The sequence below is a fragment of the Rana temporaria genome, chromosome 13 (assembly GCF_905171775.1).
Source record: "Rana temporaria chromosome 13, aRanTem1.1, whole genome shotgun sequence".
NCBI lineage: Eukaryota > Metazoa > Chordata > Amphibia > Anura > Ranidae > Rana > Rana temporaria.
Window position 1 is genome coordinate 3,591,552 of NC_053501.1, and position 25,319 is coordinate 3,616,870.

At 42.9% G+C, this 25,319-nt stretch overlaps 1 protein-coding gene across 1 annotated transcript; it reads right to left on the reverse strand.

Annotated features, from left to right (window-relative positions):
• Positions 1-169: 169 nt before the first annotated feature.
• On the reverse strand, positions 170-25,019 carry HSP90AA1 (heat shock protein 90 alpha family class A member 1). The gene is made up of 11 exons (XM_040333020.1): positions 24,746-25,019; positions 22,995-23,142; positions 20,937-21,303; positions 17,337-17,470; positions 15,170-15,484; positions 12,543-12,708; positions 10,058-10,248; positions 7,850-7,997; positions 5,621-5,889; positions 2,857-3,190; positions 170-642 (listed from the first exon to the last, which is right to left on the reverse strand). Exons 2-11 carry the CDS (start codon positions 23,139-23,141, stop codon positions 533-535), a joined length of 2,181 nt encoding a protein of 726 aa, XP_040188954.1. The 5' UTR covers position 23,142; positions 24,746-25,019; the 3' UTR covers positions 170-532.
• Positions 25,020-25,319: the final 300 nt, after the last annotated feature.

The window sequence follows — 25,319 nt, forward strand, 5'->3', positions numbered from 1 at the left end:
CCATAGGCTTTTCAAAAAAAAAAAAAATTTTGGCAAGTGCAACAGAACATTAGATGGTAAAAATCGACATTTGTTTTAAAATTCCTTTAATTTAGCGGATCTGTAAAATTGTATTTTATAAATTTTTTCTCAACAAAGCTCATTCTGGAATTAAAAATAAACAGGTCAATAAGTTGCTGCACAAACCTTCTTTTATTACCAAAATAATTTCCATCTTAAAAAAAAAACAGCAAACTAACAGGATAGCTTATATAATAAGCCAACATGTTGGAGACGTGGTGTTCCGCCAAAATAACCAAACTGCACTTTGAGATATTGGGAGTACTGAGTGATTTGTTACAAAGCAATATAAAAATCCCACCCAAAATGACTTTGAAGTCACAAAAATACCCATTAAAGCTCTTTCCTCCAATATCCTTATGTCAAGTAATAAATATCGAATTCTGTAAATAGGGGAACTGTACAGAAATTAGGAAAACTGTACACGGTGCGCACATCGCCACTCAGTACCCTAAGAGAAAAATTCTGCTCTTTAGTCTACTTCTTCCATCCTGGATGAATCATCTTCGCCCTCTAGTGGCGGCATGTCTTCTATCACCGGGCTTGCGATTTCCTCCAGAGGGATGTCTTCTTCGTCAATACCTGTACAAAGAAAGTAAAGGTCCGTGAGCCTCCAAACAAAGTCCATTCACAAATACTATTATGCCGCATACACACGATCGGATTTAACCTCGGAAAAACCTTGGATGGTTTTGGCAACCTCTTGAGGAACCCGTGGCAACCTCTTGAGGAACCCGTGGCAATCTCTGGAGGAACCCGTGGCAACCTCTTGAGGAACCCGTGGAAATCTCTGGAGGAACCCGTGGCAACCTCTGGAGGAACCCGTGGCAACCTCTGGAGGAACCCGTGGCAACCTCTGGAGGAACCACTAGCAACCTCTGGAGGAACCACTAGCAACCTCTGGAGCAGGGGTGCCCAACCTTTTGAATAGCGAGGGCCACTTAACCACTTCAATACCGGGCTTTTATACCCACCTCCATACCGGGGCCTATTCTGGCACTTCTCTCCTACATGTACAAATCATCATTCTTTTGCTAGAAAATTACGCAGAACCCCCAAACATTATATATGATTTTTTTAGCAGACACCCTAGGGAATAAAACGACGGTCATTACAACGTTTTATCTTGCACGGTCTTTGCGCAATAATTTTTCAAACGCCTTTTTTTTTTGGAAAAAAATTGTTTCATGAATTAAAAAAATAACAAAACAGTAAAGTTAGCCCAATTTTTTTGTAAAATATGAAAGATGATGTTACGCCAAGTAAATAGATACCTAACATGTCACGCTTTAAAATTGCGCACACTTATAAAATGGCGCCAAACTTTGGTACTTAAAAATCTCCATAGGCAACGCTTTGAACATTTTTACAGGTTACCAGTTTAGAGTTACAGAGGAGATCTAGTGCTAGAATTGTTGCTGGCACTCTAACGCACGCGGCGATACCTCACATATGTGGTTTAAACGGCGTTTACATATGGACTTCTGTGCGCGAGCTACCGGGGACAGGGGCATTTTCATTTTTTTTTTTTATTCTTTTATTTTTTTTTTTGCACTTTTTTTTCACTTTTATTCCTATTACAAGGAATGTAAACATCCCTTGGAATAGGAAATGTGTGTGACAGGTCCTCTTTATGGAAAGATGCGGGGTCAATAAGACCCCACATCTCTCTTCCGGGCTGGAAAGCATGAGATCGGTGAAAAAAATGTCACCTATCTCATGATTAGTGTTGCTTACTAGCCGCAATCGCGGCTTTGTTTACTTACGGGTACCCGGGCGTGACGTCATCACATCGCGCCGGGCCTCCGACGGTCATAGAGATGACTGGTGACCATCTGGTCTTCCTTTATCTAGATGCACAACGTCTACTGGCCTTCCTTTATCTAGATACACTACGTCTACGGGCCTTCCTTTATCTAGATACACCACGTCTACGGGCCTTCCTTTATCTAGATACACCACGTCTACGGGCCTTCCTTTATCTAGATACACCACGTCTACGGGCCTTCCTTTATCTAGATACACCACGTCTACGGACCTTCCTTTATCTAGATACACCACGTCTACGGGCCTTCCTTTATCTAGGTACACAACGTCTACGGGCCTTCCTTTATCTAGATACACCACGTCTACGGGCCTTCCTTTATCTAGGTACACCACGTCTACGGGCCTTCCTTTATCTAGATACACCACGTCTACGGGCCTTCCTTTATCTAGATACACAACATTTATTGGCCTTCCTTTAGCCAGATACACAATGTCTACGGGCCTTCCCCTTATCTAGATACACCACGTCTACTGGCCCTCCTTTATCTAGATACACAACGTCTACGGGCCTTATTTTATCTAGATGCACCACGTCTACTGGCCTTCCTTTATCTAGATGCACCACGTCTACGGGCCTTCCTTTATCTAGGTACACAAAGTCTACGGGCCTTCCTTTATCTAGATACACCACGCCTACGGGCCTTCCTTTATCTAGATACACCACGTCTACAGGCCTTCCTTTATGTAGATACACCACGTCTACGGGGCTTCTTTTATCTAGATTCACAACGTCTACGGGCCTTCCTTTATCTAGGTACACAACGTCTACGGGCCTTCCTTTATCTAGGTACACAACGTCTACGGGCCTTCTTTTATCTAGATACACCACGTCTACGGGCCTTCCTTTATCTAGATACACCACGTCTACGGGCCTTCCTTTATCTAGATACACCACGTCTATGGCCTTCTTTTATCAAGTTGGCAGCTCACCTCCTCATATGATATGTTGTTGTATAAGAGGTCACTCACCTAACCCAAGCTTGATCATTCTGTAGATGCGGTTAGCATGTGTTTGGGGGTCCTCCAAGGTGAAACCAGAGGACAGCAGGGCAGTTTCATATAGCAGATTCACCAGATCCTTCACAGATTTGTCATTGTTGTCGACCTCAGCCTTCTGCCTCAGATTTTCAACAATTGGGTGTTCACAGTTGATTTCAAGATGTTTCTTGGCTGACATGTAACCCATCGTGGAGTTGTCTCTGAGGGCCTGAGCCTTCATGATACGCTCCATGTTGGCTGTCCATCCGTAGGTGCTGGTCACTATGCAGCATGGAGATTCCACCAGTCTGTTGGAGATCACCACCTGGAGACCACAAATGTAGATGAAATACATATGAAAAAAGCTTGAAATTCTAAATTAAAAACGTTGATCAATCCACTTGAAAACTGGGCACATTTTGTTTACAAGTTGAAATCAAAATTTTATGCTAGAAAATTACTTATAACCCCCAAACATTATATATATTTTTTTAAGCATAGACCCTATTGAATAAAATGGCGATCGTTGCAATATTTTGTTACACAGTATTTGCGCAGTGACTTTTCAAACACATTTAAAAAACATAATAATAATTTTTGGGCCCAGGCCAATTTTGACACTTCATTCCTACATTACATAAAATGACATAGATGGGAGAGGGAATTGGGAGAGGAGATCCCGGAGATCCCTAGAGAATACAATGGCTGTCATTGCAACTTTTTATCTCGCACTGTATTTGCGCAGCAATTTTTCAAACGCGTTTTAAAAACGAAAAAAAAACAGGTTCATGCTTTAAAAAACAAAACAGTAAAGTTAGCCCAATTTTTTTGCATAATGTGAAAGATGATGTCACGCCGAGTAAATAGATACCAAACATGTTACGCTTCTAAATTGCACACGCTCGTGGAATGGCGCCAAACTTCGGTACTTAAAAATCCTCATAGGCGACGCTTTAATTATTTTTAATGGTTACATGTTTTGAGTTACAGAGGAGGTCTAGGGCTAAAATTATTGCTCTCGCTCTAACTGTCGCGGCGACACCGTACATGTGTAGTTTGAACGCCGTTTTCATATTTGGGCAGGACTTACGTATGCGTTCGCTTCTGCGTGCGAGCTACCGGGGACAGGGACACTTTACTTACATTTTTTGACACTTTAAAAAAAAATGTGATCACTTTAAAAAATAAAAGGGGCAATTTAAAAAAAAATTATTGCTAATTTTACTTACATATTTTAACACTTAAAAAAAAATGTGATCACTTAAAAAAAATAAAAGGGGCAATTTAAAAAAAATATATTGTTAATTTTCCTTACATTTTTTTATTTTGACACTTTTAAAAAATAAATAAAAATGTTGATGTAAACATCCCTTGTAATAGGAATATGACATGGCAGGTCCTCTTTACAGTGAGATATGGGGGGGGGGGGGGGGTCAATAAGACTCCACATCTCACCTCTAGGCTGGGAAGCCTAAAATAAAAAAATTTAAAAAACGATCACCGCTTCCTTACCGAGGCGGCGCCGTTTTTTTGAATGCAGAGGCTGGGCGTGACGTCATAACATCGCGCCCGGCCTCCGACGATCATAGACACTCCGGCGACCATCTGGTCCGCCGGAAATCTCTATGATCAGCATTCGAGGGCTGGTGGATTCGTTCTACGACTCAACAATCGCAGAAGCACCGGAGGGTGGCGGGGTCCCGTTTTGCCGCCCGTAAGAACGATCAAGCGACGGAACAGCCGATACGATCATTCTTATGGTGTAGGGAATCGCCGGCTGAAAATTCGGGGGAATAGCTGGGGCTTCTCCTCCCAGCCGAATAGGGTGCTCTGCGCCCTGAGCCCACACTTTTTTTCATGCCAATTAGAGCCTTCAGGCTCTAATTATGTGTCTAAACAAAAAAATTCCATTGAAATTCATGCGCCCGGCACTCCTCATGTAGATTAGGAGCCGGGGCGCATGGATTAGCGGAAGCGGTGCACGTCAGGGCTGTCTTAATGAGAGGCCACACCTGGGCACTGCCCGGGGGCCCCAGTTGCAGGGGGCCCCTGCACTTTGCCCAAAGCAGCTGGTTCTTGAGCCCACGCTGCCCCAAAATCGGGGGCAGCATGATGGCACTGAGAGTGATAGATGCAAAGGGAAGGCAGTCTGCTTCCTACCTACTTAATGTCTGTTTACCTGCACTGTCATCATTGTAGGGGCCCCAGAGCATTACTTTGCCCAGGGGCCCATGGTGCTATTAAGACGGCCCTGGTGTACGTGTGCCCCTTATAAAATGGGCCACCACTGCTAGGAAGGATTTACTGTTGAGGGAAAGGTCTATTGTTGTTGCTGGCTGCTGAAGGATCTATTGATGCTGGCTGCTAAGAGATCTGTTGTTGCTGGGGTGGTATTGGTTGCGAGGGGGTCCATTGTTACTGGGGGGAAGGTCTGCTGTTGTGTGGGGGATCTATTGTTGCTGGGGTGGGGTCTAAGGTTGCTGGGGGTCTACTGTTGCTGGGGTGGGGTCTATCAAAATCCATACAAATTACTTTTAGCACAAAATGAAACTTGGTTCTGTATTCTCTGAAAGGGGTGATAGGGGGGAGGGGGTGGAGCCAGGAGACAGAGGTGGATAGGGGGGCAAAGAGGAAGGGTGATTTAGAATGGGGGAGGGAGTTCCTGCGCCTATTCTCTGAGAAAAAAAAGCCCTGAGAAGGGCCAAATGTTTGGCTAATCATGGAACTTTCCTCTGTGGCACAAAGACAAACTCACCTTCTCAACCTTTTTGTCCAGGATGTCCTTCATGACTTTGAGGAGACCTTCAAATTTGGTTGTGATCTCTTCCTTCTTTTTCTTCTCCTCTTCATCCTCTGGAAGCTCCAGGCCTTCTTTAGTAACAGACAGCAAAGTTTTGCCATCAAACTCCTTCAGCTGCTGGACGCAGTACTCATCAATGGGCTCTGTCATGTAGAGGACCTCAAGGCCATGTTTACGGAGCCTTTCCACGAAGGCCGAATGGGTGACTTGATCCCTGGTCTCACCTGCATGTAGACAAGGGTGAAGGAGACGATAAAGAATTATGAAGCACACAAGGCATCCCTGAAAAGCTTAGACCAGTGGCAGTTCATCCATAGAGGGCGCAGGAGCGCCGCCCCCTCTCGCTCCTGCACCGCCACTGAAAACAATACATAGATTCATGCATTGCATGAATCTGTATTGTTGCCGCTGCCGCCCACTATCTCACCAGGGGGCCGGCCATCTGAATAACGGCAGCTGGTTGGCTGTGGAAGTGTCTATCAGAGCCAGCAGCCTGAGGGCTGTAATCGGCTTCCAAATAGTTAACCAGGGGACGCACGGGGTGGGCGTTCCCTGGTTAACACTGACACGCATCTCAGCCAATCAGGTTTACCGTATCTGGTTACCGGTAACCTGATTGGCTGAAGCGACATCGAGGGAGGGAGAAGACATCGAGGGATCGTGGGTGAGGATGGCTGACCCGAGAAGGGTAAGTGCCGGGCAGGGGGGGCAATCTGGTGGTATTTTGGGGCAATCTGGCAGCAATTGATGGGCACAGTGGGGACAATGGCATGGAACAGTGGCTGAATTTGGCATGGCACAGTGACAACAATTGATGGGCACAGTGGCGACAATAGCATGGCACAGTGGCTGCGTTTGGCATGGCACAGTGGCGACAATTGATGGCACAGTGGCTGCTATTGGCATGGCTCAGTGGCGACAATTGATGGGCACAGTGGCCACAATGGCATTGCGCAGTGGCGACAATTGATGGCATAGCACAGTGGTGACAATTGATGAGCACAGTGGCGACAATTGATGGCACAGTGGCTGCGTTTGATGGCATGGCACAGTGGCTGCATTTGGCATGGCACAGTGACAACAATTGATGGGCACAGTGGCGACAATGGCATGGCACAGTGGCGACAATTGATGGCACAGTGGCTGCGTTTGGCATGGCACAGTGGCGACAATTAATGGGCACAGTGGCGACAATGGCATGGCACAGTGGCGACAATGGCATGGCACAGTGGCGACAATTGATGGTATAGCACAGTGGCGACAATTGATGAGCACAGTGGCAACAATTGATGGCACAGTGGCTGCGTTTGATGGCATGGCACAGTGGCGACAATTGATGGGCACAGTGGCTGCGTTTGATGGCATGGCACAGTGGCGACAATTTTATGGCACAGTGGCTGCATTTGATGGGCACAGTGGCTGCATTTCATGGGCACAGTGGCGGAAATTGATGGGCACAGTGGCAGTGTTTGGTATGGCACAGTGGCGATAATTGATGGGCACAGTGGCGACAATTGATGGGCACAGTGGCTGCGTTTAATGGCATGGCACAGTGGTGACAATTTTATGGAACAGTGGCGACAATTTTATGGCACAGTGGTTGCATTTGATGGGCACAGTGGCTGCGTTTCATGGGCACAGTTTCGGCAATTGATGAGCACACTGGCTGCGTTTGGCATGGCACAGTGGTGACAATTGATGGACACAGTGGCGACAATAGCATGGCACAGTGGCGACAATTGATGGCATGGCACAGTGGCGACAATTGATGGGCACGGTGGCGACAATTGATGGCACAGTGGCTGCGTTTGATGGCATGGCACAGTGGCGACAATTGATGGGCACAGTGGCTGCGTTTGATGGCATGGCACAGTGGCGACAATTGATGGGCACAGTGGCTGCGTTTGATGGCATGGCACAGTGGCGACAATTGATGGGCACAGTGGCTGCATTTGATGGCATGGCACAGTGGCGCCAATTTTATGGCACAGTGGCTGCATTTGATGGGCACAGTGGCTGCGTTTCATGGGCACAGTGGCGACAATTGATGGGCACAGTGAGGCTGCAATTGATTTATTTATTTATTTTAGTTTGTTTACGCCCCCCCAAAAATTTGGAGCACCAGCCGCCACTGGCTTAGACCCCGGGAAGGACTAATACCGGTATTAGGAGATCAGGGCCTACCTGTGATGTAGTAGATATGTTTCTGGTTCTCCTTCATTCGTGATACATAGTCTGCTAGTGAAATCATCTCGTCTCCCGAAGCTGAGGTGTGATAGCGCAACAGTTCGGAAAGCTTCTTGCGGTTTTGAGTGTCTTCATGAATTCCAAGCTGAAAAAATAGAAAGCAATGGATTTTTATTGATGATCGTTGATGAAAGATCGATGATCGTAGATGATGGTTGATCAAAGAGCCATTCATAAGACCACTGTATTTTCCAATTTTGTAAACGCTGTAACTTTTGCGCAAACCAATCAATAAACGCTTATTGCGATTTTTTTTTACGAAGAATATGTATAGGCCTAAACTGAGGGAAAAAAATGTTTTTTTATATCTTTTTTGGGGATATTTATTATAGCAAAAAGTAAAAAATATTGGTTTTTTTTCAAAATCGTCGCTCTATTTTTGTTTATAGCGCAACAAATAAAACTCGCAGAGGTGATCAAATACCACCAAAAGAAAGCTCTATTTGTGGGGAAAAAAGGACGCCAATTTTGTTTGGGAGCCACGTCGCACGACCGCGCAATTGTCAGTTAAAGCGACGCAGTGCCGAAGCAACTGGCCAGGTCCTTTACCTGCAAGGTCCGGGTCTTAAGTGGTTAAAGTGAAAAGCGGGGGGTGCTCACTTCTTACCTCTTCTCCCATGCAGCCAGTGAGTTGAGAAGCGGGGTGAGGGGCCGAAAATGACTTCTCACCAGGCAGGGCCTCTAGTAATTTGGGGGGCCCTCTGCAGCTTTGCGGGGCCCTAAGCGACTTGCATAGTGAGCCTATAGGGCGGATCGGCCATGTGTACGTCACCGGCGTTCTTGACGGTCGGAATTTCCGACAACATTTGTGTGACCGTGACACAAGTCTGAGCCAACATTCCGTCTGAAAAAAATCCACGGTTTTGTTGTCGGAAAGTCCGATCGTCTGTACGCGGCATTACGCTCTCTGTTTGTCCTGTTCACCGTCATCATTGAAAGTGAAAGTAAAAGAAAATCCCAAATGTTGATTTGTCCCCAGGAAAGTAATAGAGCGGACACTAGTTCTGGTGACAGGAAGTGAAGGGAAATCTCAGCAATGGGACATAGATAGCAAAAAAAAAAAATCTGACAGGGGTTTAAACCCTCCCTTATACCGCGTACACATGACTGGATTTTCCTTTGGAAAAAACCTTGGATGGTTTTTCCGACGGAATTCCGCTGAAGCTTGGCTTGCGTACACACGGTCACACAATAGTTCTCTGAATTTTCGTCCGTCGAGAACGCCGGTGACGTAAAACACTACGACGAGCCGAGAAAATTGAGTTCAAAGCTTCCGAGAATGCGTCAAATTGTTTTCCGAGCATGCGTCAAATTGTTTCCGAGTGTGCGTCAAATTGTTTCCGAGCATGCGTCAAATTGTTTCTGAGCGTGCGTCGGAATTTTGCGCATCGGAATTGCTACAGACGATTTGAGAACCTGCTCTCAATCTTTTTTTTGGGTGGAAATTCCCACAGCAAAAGTCCGATGGAGCCTACTAACACGGTCGGAAATTTCCGTTCTAAAAGCTCACATCGGACTTTTGCTGTCGGAAATTTCCGATCGTGTGTACGAGGCATTACAGTATCCAAGATGAAAAAAAAAAAAGAAGGGGTAGATTCACGTACCTTTATGCGGGCGTAGCGTATCTCCTATACGCTACGCCGCCGTAACTTTGAGAGGCGAGTTTGGTATTTTGAAAGATTTTGCCGCCAAAGTTACGGCGGCGTAGCATATTAGGGCCGGCGTAAGCCCCGCCTAATTCAAATGTTGAAGCGGTGGGCGTGTTTTACGTATATTAACTGTGACCCCACGTAAATGACGTTTCGATCGAACGGCGCATGCGCCGTCCGTGGACGTATCCCAGTGCGCATGCTCCAAATGACGTTGGCAAATCGTCATGCTTTCAACGTGAACGTAAATTATGGCCAGCCCCATTCACAGACGAGTTACGCAAACGACGTAAAATTTGAAAAATTTGACGCGGTTCCGACGTCCATACTTAACATTGGCTGCGCCATGTTTTTGGTGGTTTATCTTTACGCCTGAAAACCCCTTACGTAAACGGCGTATCTTTACTGCGTAGGTTCGTGAATAGGCGTATCTAAATGAAAGCGCTGAATGTGATTGGCCGGTGTGAGGAAAGTCCCCTTTCTTCTCTTCTCTTACCTTTATATTCTTGGAGAACTGCTCATAGAACTTTTTATAGTTCTCTTTGTCCTCGGCCATCTCTGTGAAGAGCTCCAGACACTTTTTCACCAAGTTCTTCCGGATAACTTTGAGAATTTTGCTCTGCTGCAACGTCTCGCGGGAAATATTCAGCGGAAGGTCTTCAGAGTCCACCACACCTTTGATGAAGTCTGCGGGACAAAAGAGGATCAGACAAATGAGCAACAGTGTAAAGTAAGGGCTGACTAAGTTATATAGTAGGTGAACCTATGTGTGTGATTATAGGTCAGTATTACATTGTATATCCCTGTATGTTTTGGTCGTTCAGGTGATTATCTAATAGTTTCTTTAAACTATCGATGCTCCCCACTGAGATCACCGCCTGTGGAAGGGAATTCCACATCCTTGCCGCTCTTACAGTAAAGAACCCTCTACATATTTTAAGGTTACCATGGGTTCCTCCAGAGGTTGCTAGGGGTTCCTCCAGAGGTTGCCACGGGTTCCTCCAGAGGTCTCTAGTGGTTCCTCCAGAGGTCTCTAGTGGTTCCTCCAGAGGTTGCTAGAGGTTCCTCCAGAGGTTGCCATGGGTTCCTCCAGAGGTTGCCATGGGTTCCTCCAGAGGTTGCTAGAGGTTCCTCCAGAGGTTGCCATGGGTTCCTCCAGAGGTTGCTAGGGGTTCCTCCAGAGTTAGCCACGGGTTCCTCCAGAGGTTGCTAGAGGTTCCTCCAGAGGTTGCCATGGGTTCCTCCAGAGGTTGCTAAAGGTTCCTCCAGAGGTTGCCATGGGTTCCTCCAGAGGTTGCTAGGGGTTCCTCCAGAGGTTGCTAGAGGTTCCTCCATAGGTTGCCATGGGTTCCTCCAGAGGTTGCTAGAGGTTCCTCCAGAGTTTGCTAGAAGTTCCTCCAGAGGTTGCCATGGGTTCCTCCAGAGTTTGCCACGGGTTCCTACAGAGGTTGCCATGGGTTCCTCCAGAGGTTGCTAGAGGTTCCTCCAGAGGTTGCCAGGGGTTCCTCCAGAGGTTGCCATGGGTTCCCCCAGAGGTCTCTAGTGGTTCCTCCAGAGGTTGCTAGGGGTTCCTCCAGAGGTTGCTAGAGGTTCCTCCAGAGGTTGCCATGGGTTCCTCCAGATGTTGCTAGAGGTTCCTCCAGAGGTTGCCATGGGTTCCTCCAGAGGTTGCTAGAGGTTCCTACAGAGGCTGCCATGGGTTCCCCCAGAGGTCTCTAGTGGTTCCTCCAGAGGTTGCTAGGGGTTCCTCCAGAGGTTGCTAGAGGTTCCTCCAGAGGTTGCCATGGGTTCCTCCAGAGGTTGCTAGAGGTTCCTCCAGAGGTTGCCATGGGTTCCTCCAGAGGTTGCTAGGGGTTCCTCCAGAGGTTGCTAGAGGTTCCTCCATAGGTTGCCATGGGTTCCCCCAGAGGTCTCTAGTGGTTCCTCCAGAGGTTGCCATGGGTTCCTCCAGAGGTTGCTAGAGGTTCCTCCAGAGGTTGCCATGGGTTCCTCCAGAGGTTGCTAGAGGTTCCTCCAGAGGTTGCCATGGGTTCCCCCAGAGGTCTCTAGTGGTTCCTCCAGAGGTTGCTAGGGGTTCCTCCAGAGGTTGCTAGAGGTTCCTCCAGAGGTTGCCATGGGTTCCTCCAGAGGTTGCTAGAGGTTCCTCCAGAGGTTGCCATGGGTTCCTCCAGAGGTTGCTAGGGGTTCCTCCAGAGGTTGCTAGAGGTTCCTCCATAGGTTGCCATGGGTTCCTCCAGAGGTTGCTAGAGGTTCCTCCAGAGTTTGCTAGAAGTTCCTCCAGAGGTTGCCATGGGTTCCTCCAGAGTTTGCCACGGGTTCCTACAGAGGTTGCCATAGGTTCCTCCAGAGGTTGCTAGAGGTTCCTCCAGAGGTTGCCAGGGGTTCCTCCAGAGGTTGCCATGGGTTCCCCCAGAGGTCTCTAGTGGTTCCTCCAGAGGTTGCTAGGGGTTCCTCCAGAGGTTGCTAGAGGTTCCTCCAGAGGTTGCCATGGGTTCCTCCAGAGGTTGCTAGAGGTTCCTCCAGAGGTTGCCATGGGTTCCTCCAGAGGTTGCTAGAGGTTCCTACAGAGGCTGCCATGGGTTCCTCAAGAGGTTGCCACGGGTTCCTCAAGAGGTTTTCATGGGTTCCTCCCGAGGTTGCTAGAGGTTCCTTCAGAAGTTGCCACGGGTTCCTCCAGAGGTTGCCACAGGTTCCTTGAGTAATGAGCAATTTCTGCCTCTCAGATAAGTCCCCACTTTTTAGTATTGTGTAAGGGGGGGAATTCTTCCTAAGGACCACAAGTGTAAGGAGCATTCTTCCCACCGACCATCACACTAATGTAACGTATTATGAGTTGTAGACATAGAATTTTTTAGCAGGGGTCCCCTGAGAGCGGAAAGTTATTTCCAAGGTTCCTGAAAAGATCGGGAAAGGATCTTCTGGGTGGACAGGAAGAGTCTGGCCCGTTTGCAGTCATATCACGGAAGGAACACGTGACTTACTCAGGAATTCTGGGATGAGGTCCTCACAGTTGTCCATGATGAACACTCTGCGCACATACAACTTGATGTTATTCTTCTTCCTCTTGTTCTCAAACAAGTCGAAGGACGTCCGTCTGGGCACAAAGAGGAGAGCCCGGAACTCAAGCTGACCCTCGACGGAGAAATGCTGGGAAAAGACAGTAAGGCACATCAGTCATAGATAAAGGCCAGGGCTCGTGTAATGAGCATGGACCAAGTGAATGCAATAAAGCCGCCCAGAATGGAGTGTCAATTGTTGATTGTTGCTGGAGGGATCTACAGTTGCAAGGGGATCTATTGTTACTGGTTGGGAATCTTTTGCTCTTAGGTTATGTTGTGAGGGGGACCCACTGGTAAGGGGGGGGCGGGGTCTATTGATGCTGGCTGCTGGGGGATCTATTGTTGCCAGCAGGGGTTTCTGTTGCTGGTGGGGATCTATTGTTGCCAGCAGGGGTTTCTGTTGCTGGTGGGGATCAATTGTTGCCGGCAGGTGTATTTAGTTCCTGGGGGAAGGGCGTATTGTTGATGGGAAGGATCTATTGTTGCTGGTGGGGGTCTATTATCATTACCCAATTTCCATACAAGTTACTTAACACCACAAAATGATACTTGGCTCTGTATTCTCTAAGAAGAGCGGTACTAGGAGGTGGATAGGGGGGCGGAGACAATGGACGGTACTCAGAGGGGAGGGTGAAGAGTGTACCTGCACCTATTCTTCGAGAATAAAAAGCCCTCATGATATTCTCTATTGCAGGGGTCGCCAAGCTTTCTAAACGAAGGGCCAGTATACCGTCCTGCAGTCTTAGACTTCAGACTAGGGGGGCCGGAATGTGACCATTGGGAGTAGATATTGCCCTGGCATCAGTGGGAGTAAGCAATGCATCTTTGGTAGTGCCCCTTCATTGGTGTCAGTGGGACGAATAGTGCCCCAGGGTTGGTGTCAGTGGGAGGAATAGTGCCCCAGGGTTGGTGTCAGTGGGAGGCATAGTGTCCCATCATTGGTGTCAGTGGGAGGAATAGTGTCCCATCATTGGTGTCAGTGGGAGGAATAGTGCCCCAGGGTTGGTGTCAGTAAGAGGAATAGTGCCCCATCATTGGTGTCAGTGGGAGGAATAGTGCCCCAGCCTTGGTGTCAGTGGGAGGAATAGTGCCCCAGGGTTGGTGTCAGTGAGAGGGGGGGAATAGTGCCCCTTCATTGGTGTCAGTGGGGCGAATAGTGCTCCATCATTGGTGTCAGTGGGAGGAATAGTGCTCCATCATTGGTATCAGTGGGAGGAATAGTGCCCCTTCATTGGTGTCAGTGGGGCGAATAGTGCTCCATCATTGGTGTCAGTGGGAGGAATAGTGTCCCATCATTGGTGTCAGTGGGAGGAATAGTGTCCCATCATTGGTGTCAGTGGGAGGAATAGTGTCCTGTCATTGGTGTCAGTGGGAGGAATAGTGCCCTAGTGTTGGCGTCAGTGGAACGTATGGTGCCCCAGCATTGGTGTCAGTGGGGGGGGGAGAGTGCCCCTTCATTGGTGTCAGTGTGGCAAATAGTGCCCCAGCCTTGGTGTCAGTGGGAGGAATGGTTCCCCTGGGTTGTTGTCAGTGGGGGGGGGGAGTAGTGCCCCTTCATTGGTGTGAGTGGGGCAAATAGTGCACCATTGTTGGTGTCAGTGGGAGGAATAGTGCCCTAGTGTTGGTGTCAGTGGGATTTATAGTGCCCCCACGTTGGTGTCAGTGGGAGGAATAGTGCCCCAGCGTTAGTGTCAGTGGTACACATAGTGCCCCAGCTTTGGTGTCAGTGGGGGGGGGAAGTGCCCCTTCATTGGTGTCAGTGGGGCAAATAGTGCCCCAGCTTTGGTGTCAGTGGGGGGGGGGAGTGCCCCTTCATTAGTGTCAGTGGGGCAAATAGTGCCCCAGCTTTGGTGTCAGTGAGAGGAATAGTTCCCCAGGGTTGGTGTCAGTGGTACACATAGTGCCCCAGCGTTGGTGTCAGTGGGACACATAGTGCCCCAGCGTTGGTGTCAGTGGGGGGGGGGGGAATAGTGCCCCTTCATTGGTGTCAGTGGGGCAAATAGTGCCCCAGCCTTGGTGTCAGTGGGAGGAATAGTTCCCCAGGGTTGGTGTCAGGGGGGGGGGGAATAGTTTGGTGTCAGCGGGACGAATAGTGTGCCATCGTTGGTGTCAATGGGATAATAGTGCCCCATTGTTGGTGTCAGTGGGACGAACAGTCCCCCATCGCCATCGTCAATGAGAAAAATGTTGCCCCATGACTGATATCAGTAGCAGAAATGATGCCCCATTGTTAGTGTCAGTGGGGGGAATACTGTCATCAGTGGGGGAAAAAAGTGCCTCAGGGGTGAAGCAAAGACCAGCAAAGGGCCACGTTTGTTGGAGACCACGGCTCTGTTGAATATGACACAAGCTCTGGTGGCATTGGATGAATACAAGATAATAATAATCTTCAGCAAGGCAAAGGAGGGTGTGAAACGTTCCGTAACCCTCAAGAACCAATCAGAACTGATCAACCACTGAGGTGACGCCAGTAACCTGAATTCCAATTGGCTGCTTTGCAGGTCAGACTCATCGGTGCCCCATGGGACGCGTTATGGAAGGTCTCTTACCTTCACGGCCAGGTGGTCCTCCCAGTCGTTGGAGAGGCTCTTGTAGAACTCTCCGTACTCCTCGTTGGTGATATCGTCCGGGTTGCGGGTCCAGATGGGCTTGGTCTTGTTCAGCTCCTCCTCGTCGATGTACTTCTCTTTGATCTTCTTGGTCTTCTTCCTCTTGCCCTCGGCCTTGGCGTCCTCCTCCTCGTCGGACCCCACGTCCTCGATCTTCGGCTTCTCCGCGTTGCTGTCTTTTTCTTCTGCTTTGTTTTCTACAGTTTCCTCTTCAGCTTCATCGTCGCTGATTTCCTTCTCTCGCTGCTTCTCCACCTGGGGGCCGAAACCTCAGATTTAGCGACAATTCTGCCTGCAGACACACCGCGCAATGGTGAGCGCTATGTTCTACTCCATTATTTTCTATTCTTTTATTTTATATTTTTTCCCTTTATGTTCTACTCTATTATTTTCTATTCTTTTATTTTATCCCTTTATGTTCTACTCTATTATGTTCTACTCTTTTATTTTATCCCTTTATGTTCTACTCTATTATTTTCTATTCTTTTGTTTTCTATTTTATCCCTTTATGTTCTACTCTATTTTTTTCTATTATTTTATTATATATTTTATCCCTTTATGTTCTACTATATTTTTTTTCTATTCTATTATTTTGATTTTATCCCTTTATGTTCTACTCTATTTTTTTTCTATTCTTTTATTTTATCCCTTTATGTTCTACTCTATTTTTTTCTATTCTTTTATTTTCTATTTTATCCCTTTATGTTCTACTCTATTTTTTTCTATTCTTTTATTTTCTATTTTATCCCTTTATGTTCTACTCTATTATTTTCTATTCTTTTATTTTCTATTTTATCCCTTTATGTTCTACTCTATTATTTTCTACTCTTTTATTTTCTATTTTATCCCTTTATGTTCTACTCTATTTTTTTCTATTCTTTTATTTTATCCCTTTATGTTCTACTCTATTTTTTTCTATTTTTTTATTTTATATTTTATCCCTTTATGTTCTATTTTATTTTTTTCTATTCTTTTATTTTTTATTTTATCCCTTTATGTTCTACTCTATTTTTTTCTATTCTTTATTTTCTATTCTGTTCTGTTTTGCACTAGTATATTCTATAATATATTCTTTTATTTTCTATTAATTTCTAGCCAAAATTTCGAAACTTTGAATAGAAAAGAATAAAAAATAAAAGAATAAAATAGAGTGGAATAGAAAGAATATTACTATCTTCCAGAATTCAAATTTCCTATTTGAATAGAATAGAAAATAATAAACAATAGAAATAATAGAATAGAATAGCATAGAAAGATAACAATATAACCATTTTCCAAAATTCAAAACTTTGAATAGAATAAAAAAATAAAAGAATAAAATAGAATGGAATAGAAAGAATATTACTATCCTCCAGAATTCAAATGTTCTATTCGAATAGAATAGAAAATAATAAACAATAGAAATTAATAGACTGGTATAGAAAAATAAAAACAATATAACCGTTTTCCAAAATTCGAAACTTCGATTAGAATAGAAAAGAATAGAATAGAAAAAAAAGAGAATAGAATGGGATAGAAAGAATAGAACTATCTTCCAGAATTTTAATTTAAATTTTTATTTTTTAAATAGAATAAAAAAAAATCCGAATGGAATTGGATTCCGACTCCATTCGCATCAATTCGAATTTTCCGCCTTCGGTGGAATTGAACTCAATTCGAAGAAAAGAATATCCGAAAACGAATTATGACGAAAGTCATTTACGTAAATACTTGCGATCGGGAGCATTCCGATCACGTGACTGCCAATCACAGCGGTCGTGTGGTCGGAATGCCCCGCCCCCCCCGGGATGTAGAACCTGTTAAAGGGGCCGGGAGGCAGAGGTGGGAAGGGGTCAAATAAGTCTTCAATTTTCATATGATCATCAGCTCCATCTAGTGGCCACAACACGGTATTTTCCTGATTTTCTTTATCCTGTCGGTATGAAAAGCCTTCAACCCGAGGCGAACATAACCTAATAACATTCACATTCGTCCCCATCCATATAAAACGAATGTACACTCAGCTTTTCAGGACGAATAGCCCCATGGTGATTAGATACACCCCCAGATTATCGACGTGGCGTTCTGGCAGAGCGAGGAAAGCATTTTGGGGACACGAGACACTTACATATAAAGTGATGGGATAGCCAATGAACTGCGAGTGTTTCTTCACCACTTCCTTGATCCTCTTTTCCTCCAAATACTCCGTCTGATCTTCCTTCAGGTGCAGAATAACCTTCGTCCCGCGCCCGATGGACTCACCTGATGAAGCAAAACATTGCAGACTCATTCCCCTCACCCGACAACAGATTCACAGAGAACAACTTCCAGCGATCGATAAAAATCATTCAAAATAATAAACAATAGAAAAGAATAGAATAGTATAGAAAAACAAAAACAATATAACCGTTTTCCAAAATTCTAAACTTCGATTGGAATAGAAAAGAATAGAATAGAAAAAAAAAAAGAGAATAAAAATACTGCATTGTGGCCACCAGATGGCGCTGGAAATTAATTCATTTCAAAGGATCATCAGCGCCATCTGGTGGCCACAATAAAGAATTTTCCTGATTCGCTTTTTTAAAGAATTCAACCTGGAGAGAAAATAACCGAGAATTCGGAAAACTCAAATGGATTCTAATTCTATTTGAATTGCATTTGAATTTGAACCGAAATCCCTTCACATCGAATCCCATTTGAAATTCGAATTTTGGAAGGTGGTTATAGTCTTTCTGTTCCATTCTATTCCATTGTTTTTTTTCTATTCTATTCTTTTATTTTCTGTTCTATTCTTTTTTTTTCTATTATATGCTAATCTTTTCTATTTGAATTTATTCTATTCAAAATTCAAATTTATTCTAATTAAAATTTGAATTCCTAATTTCCTCATTTTCAATTATTTTCTATTGTTTATTCAGTTTTATTCAATTCTATTATTTTATTTTCTATTCTTTTCTATTCTATTCAAAATTAGAATTTCTATTTTCCTAATCTTTTCTATTGTTTGTTCTATTCTATTATTTTATTTTCTATTCTTTTCTATTCAAATTGATTCTATTTTAAATTTGAATTTCAGAAGATGGTTATATTCTACTTTATTATTATTTTTATTATATTCTATTCTATTCCTTTATTTTCTGTTCTATTTTATTATTCATTCTATTTTGTTCTGTTTTACCATATTTTTTTCATTCTTTTTTTTTCTATTTTATCCCTTTATGTTCTACTCTTTTTTTCTATTCTTTTATTTTCTATTTTATCACTTTATGTTCTACTCTATTTTTTTCTATTATTTTATTTTCTATTCTGTTCTGTTTTACGCTAGTATTTCTATTCAATTTTTTTTTATTCCATTATTTTCTATTATTTCCTATTCTATTTTATTCTCTTTGGAAATTTCGAATTCATTTCGAAAACAATTCAAATTCGAATAAAAAAAAACGATTTGAATTTCGTCCGACATATTGTTTCTAAATTTGAATTTCAGAAGATGATGAAACTTTATTCAATTTTTTATTCTATTCTATTCTATTCCTTTATTTTCTGTTCTATTTTATTCTGTTATTTTATTATCCATTCTATTTTGTTCTGTTTTACTCTATTTTTTTTCTATTCTTTTATTTTCTATTTTATCCCTTTATGTTCTACTCTATTTTTTTCTATTCTTTTATTTTATATTTTATCCCTTTATGTTCTACTCAATTTTTTTCTATTTATTTATTTTATATTTTATCCCTTTATGTTCTACTCAATTTTTTTCTATTATTTTATTTTATATTTTATCCCTTTATGTTCTACTCAATTTTTTTCTATTCTTTTATTTTATATTTTATCCCTTTATGTTCTACTCTATTTTTTTCTATTCTTTTATTTTATATTTTATCCCTTTATGTTCTACTCAATTTTTTTCTATTCTTTTATTTTATATTTTATCCCTTTATGTTCTACTCAATTTTTTTCTATTATTTTATTTTATATTTTATCCCTTTATGTTCTACTCAATTTTTTTCTATTATTTTATTTTATATTTTATCCCTTTATGTTCTACTCAATTTTTTTCTATTCTTTTATTTTATATTTTATCCCTTTATGTTCTACTCTATTTTTTTCTATTCTTTTATTTTATATTTTATCCCGTTATGTTCTACTCTATTTTTTTCTATTTATTTATTTTCTATTTTATCCCTTTATGTTCTACTCTATTTTTTTCTATTCTTTTATTTTATATTTTATCCCTTTATGTTCTACTCTATTTTTTTCTATTTATTTATTTTATATTTTATCCCTTTATGTTCTACTCTATTTTTTTCTATTTATTTATTTTATATTTTATCCCTTTATGTTCTACTCAATTTTTTTCTATTATTTTATTTTATATTTTATCCCTTTATGTTCTACTCAATTTTTTTCTATTCTTTTATTTTCTATTTTATCCCTTTATGTTCTACTCTATTTTTTTCTATTCTTTTATTTTATATTTTATCCCTTTATGTTCTACTCAATTTTTTTCTATTCTTTTATTTTATATTTTATCCCTTTATGTTCTACTCAATTTTTTTCTATTATTTTATTTTATATTTTATCCCTTTATGTTCTACTCAATTTTTTTCTATTATTTTATTTTATATTTTATCCCTTTATGTTCTACTCAATTTTTTTCTATTCTTTTATTTTATATTTTATCCCTTTATGTTCTACTCTATTTTTTTCTATTCTTTTATTTTATATTTTATCCCGTTATGTTCTACTCTATTTTTTTCTATTTATTTATTTTCTATTTTATCCCTTTATGTTCTACTCTATTTTTTTCTATTTATTTATTTTATATTTTATCCCTTTATGTTCTACTCTAATTTTTTGTTTTCAATTCTTTTATTTTCTATTTTATCCCTTTATGTTCTACTCTATTTTTTCTATTCTTTTATTTTCTATTTTATCCCTTTATGTTCTACACAATTTTTTTCTATTATTTTATTTTATATTTTATCCCTTTATGTTCTACTCTATTTTTTTCTATTCTTTTATTTTATATTTTATCCCTTTTATGTTCTACTCTATTTTTTTTCTATTCTTTTATCTTATATTTTATCCCTTTATGTTCTACTCTATTTTTTTCTATTCTTTTATTTTATATTTTATCCCTTTATGTTCTACTCTTTTTTTTCTATTCTTTTATTTTATATTTTATCCCTTTTATGTTCTACTCTATTTTTTTTCTATTCTTTTATCTTATATTTTATCGCTTTATGTTCTACTCTATTTTTTTCTATTCTTTTATTTTCTATTTTATCGCTTTATGTTCTACTCTATTTTTTTTTCTATTCTTTTATTTTCTATTTTATCCCTTTATGTTCTAATCTATTTTTTTTTCTATTCTTTTATTTTCTATTTTATCCCTTTATGTTCTACTATATTTTTTTTCTATTCTTTTATCTTATATTTTATCGCTTTATGTTCTACTCTATTTTTTTCTATTCTTTTATTTTCTATTTTATCGCTTTATGTTCTACTCTATTTTTTTTCTATTCTTTTATTTTCTATTTTATCCCTTTATGTTCTACTCTATTTTTTTTCTATTCTTTTATTTTCTATTCTGTTCTGTTTTACTCTAGTATATTCTATTCTTTTATTTTCTATTCAATTGTTTTTTTATTCCATTATTTTCTATTCTTTTATTTCCTATAAAGGAAATCTGATTGGTTGTTATGGATTGTAGATTGCCACTTACTGTTATCGGTTTTGACGGTGAAGGAGCCGCCGGCGGAGGATTCCCAGATGTACTGCTCGTCATCGTTGTGTTTGGTGATCACCGTCACTTTGTCAGCGACCAGGTAGGCGGAGTAGAAGCCGACACCAAACTGACCAATCATGGAGATGTCGGCTCCGGCCTGCAGGGCCTCCATGAACGCCTTGGTCCCGGATTTGGCGATGGTGCCCAGGTTGTTGATGAGATCGGCTTTGGTCATGCCGATCCCGGTGTCGATGATGGTCAGGGTTTTGTCGTATCTGTTGGGGATCAAGTCGATCTTCAGGTCTTTCCTGGAATCCAGCTTGCTGGGGTCAATGAGGCTTTCATAGCGGATCTTATCCAGAGCCTGAGAAGGATTTATAGGGCCAAGTTACTAACAAGTCAGTGCCCACCTGTGTTCCTCACTTCAGGACATCCAGCGTCATCTAGCACTTTCCTCCCCTGTGCCATTAAACGCGGCCACTGTGCCATCAATTGTCGCCACTGTGCCATCAATTGTTACCACTGTGCCATCAATTGTCACCGCTGTGCCAAAAATTGTCGCCACTGTGCCATCAATTGTTACCACTGTGCCATCAATTGTTACCACTGTGCCATCAATTGTTACCACTGTGCCATCAATTGTTACCACTGTGCCATCAATTGTTACCACTGTGCCATCAATTGTCACCACTGTGCCATCAATTGTCACCACTGTGCCATCAATTGTCACCACTGTGCCATCAATTGTCACCACTGTGCCATCAATTGTTACCACTGTGCCATCAATTGTTACCACTGTGCCATCAATTGTTACCACTGTGCCATCAATTGTTACCACTGTGCCATCAATTGTCACCACTGTGCCATCAATTGTTACCACTGTGCCATCAATTGTTACCACTGTGCCATCAATTGTTACCACTGTGCCATCACTTGTTACCACTGTGCCATCAATTGTGGCAACAATTCATGGCACAGTGGCTGCGTTTGATGGCACAGTGGCGACAATTGATGGCAACCCCCTTTAAAAAAAAAAAAAAAAAAACTTTTTTTTATTTATTTTTTAGAATTTTTTTTTTATATATTTTTATTTTATTTTTTATTAAAGGCCCAATTTTTTTCTTTTTAGAGGCCCCCAGGGCCCAGGATGGCAACCCCCCCCTTTTTTTTTTTTATAAAAAAAAAATAATTAATATATTTTTATTTTATTTTTTATTAAAGGGACAATTTTTTTTTAGGGGTCAGGAGGTCCCCAGGGCCCCGGATGACAACCCCCTTTTTTTTTTATATATATATATATATATATATTATTTATTTTATTATATATATATATTATTAAAGGGCCCAGGATGGAAACTCCCCCTTTTTTTTTTATATATTTTTTATTAAAGGGCCCAGAGGTTTATTTTTTTTTTATTTTTTATTAAAGGCCCAGAGGTCCCGGATGGCAACCCCCCTTTTTTTGTAATTTATTTTTTATAAAAAATAGCAATAATTTGTATGTATATATATATATAGGGCTCAGAGGTCCCCAGGGCCCCAGATGGCAACCCCCCTTTAAAAAAAAATATATATATATTTTTTTTATTTCTTTTCATTAAAGGGCCCAGAGGTCCCCCTTTTTTTATATATATTTTTCTTTATTTCTTCTTTTTAAATATGGTGGCAGCCACCCCCCCTTCTCAATTTCAGGCGGCAGCACCCCCCCCCCCCCGGTTCTCTGCTCCAGGGGGCCCATGCCTTAAGCTGTGTAAGGGGCCCCATAATTCCTGATGGCGGCCCTGGACCTCGGGCAAACCTTCGGAAAGACTCTGTTCCCCGAGATTTGCCGAGGTCAGCCGAGCTGTCCTTGGGCCTTTCCGTGCATTCACGAACAGCGCCGCCCCCCCACCTCAGGCCAAACACGGTACTGCACACCGCTTTGGCCTGAATCTGAGGTTCCACCATACAACTATATAGATCAGACCAAAACGAGGGACAAGTAGAAGAGGAATATGGGACAGAGGGACTCATGAGGGACAGCCCCTGGATAATCGGGGACAGTAATGAACTTACATCGGATGAGTTGGAGATGATCTCTCGTAAGAAGATCTCTTTGTTAGAATAGAAGGTGTTGATGATCAGTGACATCAGCTGAGCGATCTCAGCCTGGAAAGCGAAGGTCTCCACCTCTTCCTCCATTGGTCGATGTTCTTCAGGCATCCTAAAAGGACAAGGGAGCAATAAGGCGACGTGATATGGATAGTTTCCTGCAAACAGCTGGTCTAAAAGCTACAAAATAAACACCCGCGTTCCCCATGGAGAGGCAATAATAGCGTATCAACCAAAATAAGAAATTATTCAAATCAACAAACTTTATTTACAATCTTTCTTATACCACCTCCCACCCGCCCGACAACTTTTTTACGGGCACAATGTGGCTCTTAATTGCCAGGAGGCCGTCTATATACGACCTCCAGCCACTGGTACATTCAGGCTCGGTAGCGACACGTCATCGCGATGGGATTTCGGCGCGGATTTCGATCCGATGGTGAGTACACTCCATCGGATCAAAATCCTCGGAAATCCTCGAGAGGATTTATCCGCGGAAACGGTCCGGTGGACCGTATCGGCGGATAAATCCTCTCGTGTGTACTAGGCCTAAGAATCAGTTACGCATAGATATCCATTAGATCCGACAGACGTAAGGCTCTTACGCTGTCGGATCTTAAATGCAATTTTTTTTTTTGCCGCTAGGTATCGCCTCGTTTTCCCGATCGAGTATGCAAATTAGCAAAATACGCGAATTCCCGAACGTACGCGCGGTCGACGCAGTGAAGATACGACGTTTACGTTAGATTTGCGACGCGTAAAGTTGCCCCTGTGTCTATGAGGCGCAGTCAATGTTAAGTATGGCCGTCGTTCCCGCGTCGAAATTTGAAAATTTGCGTTGTTTGCGTAAGTCGTCCGTGAATGGGGCTGGACGCCATTTACGTTCACGAAACCAATGACGTCCTTGCGACGTCATTTAGCGCAATGCACGTCAGGAAATTTTAGGGACGGCGCATTCGCAGTACGTTCGGCGCGGGAACGCGCCTAATTTAAATGATCCACGCCCCCTACCCGGATCATTTGAATTAGGCGGGCTTGCGCCGGGGAATTTACGCTACGCCGCCGCAACTTTACAGGCAAGTGCTTTGTAAATCAAGCACTTGCCCGTAAAACTTGCGACGGTGTAACGTAAATGAGATACGTTACGCCGCCGCAGAGATGCAGCGATCTACGAGTATCTGCCCCAGTGTTAATAAAGAGAACCTGTCACCTCCAATTGCTATCACACAGGGAGTTGTGAACGACTTTAGCAGAATAGTTTTCAGCTCTTGCCCTTTTGGCACACCCCTCCATGCCGGATCTCCCAAGGTGCCTTCTCCTCATGCCCACCCCTGTGCCCAACCATGAGTTGTGAACTACTTTAGCAGAATAGTTTGCAGCTCTTGCCCTTTTGGCCCACCCCTCCATGCCAAATCGCCCAAGGTGCCTTCCCCTCATGCCCACCCCTGTGCCCAACCATGAGTTGTGAACTACTTTAGCAGAATAGTTTGCAGCTCTTGCCCTTTTGGCACACCCCTCCATGCCGGATCTCCCAAGGTGCCTTCCCCTCATGCCCACCCCTGTGCCCAACCATGAGTTGTGAACTACTTTAGCAGAATAGTTTGCAGCTCTTGCCCTTTTGGCCCACCCCTCCATGCCGAATCGCCCAAGGTGCCTTCCCCTCATGCCCACCCCTGTGCCATAAATCCTGCACCTTTCTTGGTAACTCTACATACCTGGTCTGTAGGTGGTTAGCCTAGGTCTCTGCACTATAGTCGGTTCAGCGTCAGATTGCACCTTGCCCTTCGACAACAACTTGCCGCCTTCTATGGCGCTATGATTCGTTTAGCGTAGTGCGCTCCTCCGTATTCCTCTTTTTGTTGTTTTTGTATCCCTCTATTGTATCTTCTTTGTATCCTTCTAGCAGTAGTAGTCGGAAGAGCTCCTTTGTGCTTCTGCCTTGCGTTCTTCTGGGGTGACTACAGCGGCAGCTGTCCCTGTCCTCTTATATATCAGCGGCAGTTCCTTCTGGAAGAGTCTTTTCTTACTGAGCTAGAAGGAGCGAGAAGCTTCTAGGGGGGGGGTGTCGAGTGTCAAAAGGGAGTGCATGTGTTGGGACACCCGGCATGGGATATTAATAGCTGCTGCAGATGTCTACCATATGCCGCCATGTGCCGCCATGTGCCACCATGTGCCCATAGTTGTGTCCTGAGGTTTTCATGAAAGGAGAATTACAACTTTTGCAAAAAAAAAAAAAATATTGCAAACAGACAAAATTAGCATTTATTATTATTTTTGTGCATCTGAGCC

What these genes read in the sequence shown, in the direction of transcription:
- HSP90AA1 (XM_040333020.1), bottom strand. Translation starts at nt 23,141, where the DNA reads ATGCCTGAAGAACATCGACCAATGGAGGAAGAGGTGGAGACCTTCGCT. An exon ending in GCTATCCCATCACTTTATAT is followed by an intron (nt 15,485 to 17,336) that starts GTAAGTGTCTCG and finishes TTCGGCCCCCAG; the next exon opens with GTGGAGAAGCAGCGAGAGAA. An exon ending in AGTTCTCCAAGAATATAAAG is followed by an intron (nt 7,998 to 10,057) that starts GTAAGAGAAGAG and finishes CTATTTTTTCAG; the next exon opens with CTTGGAATTCATGAAGACAC.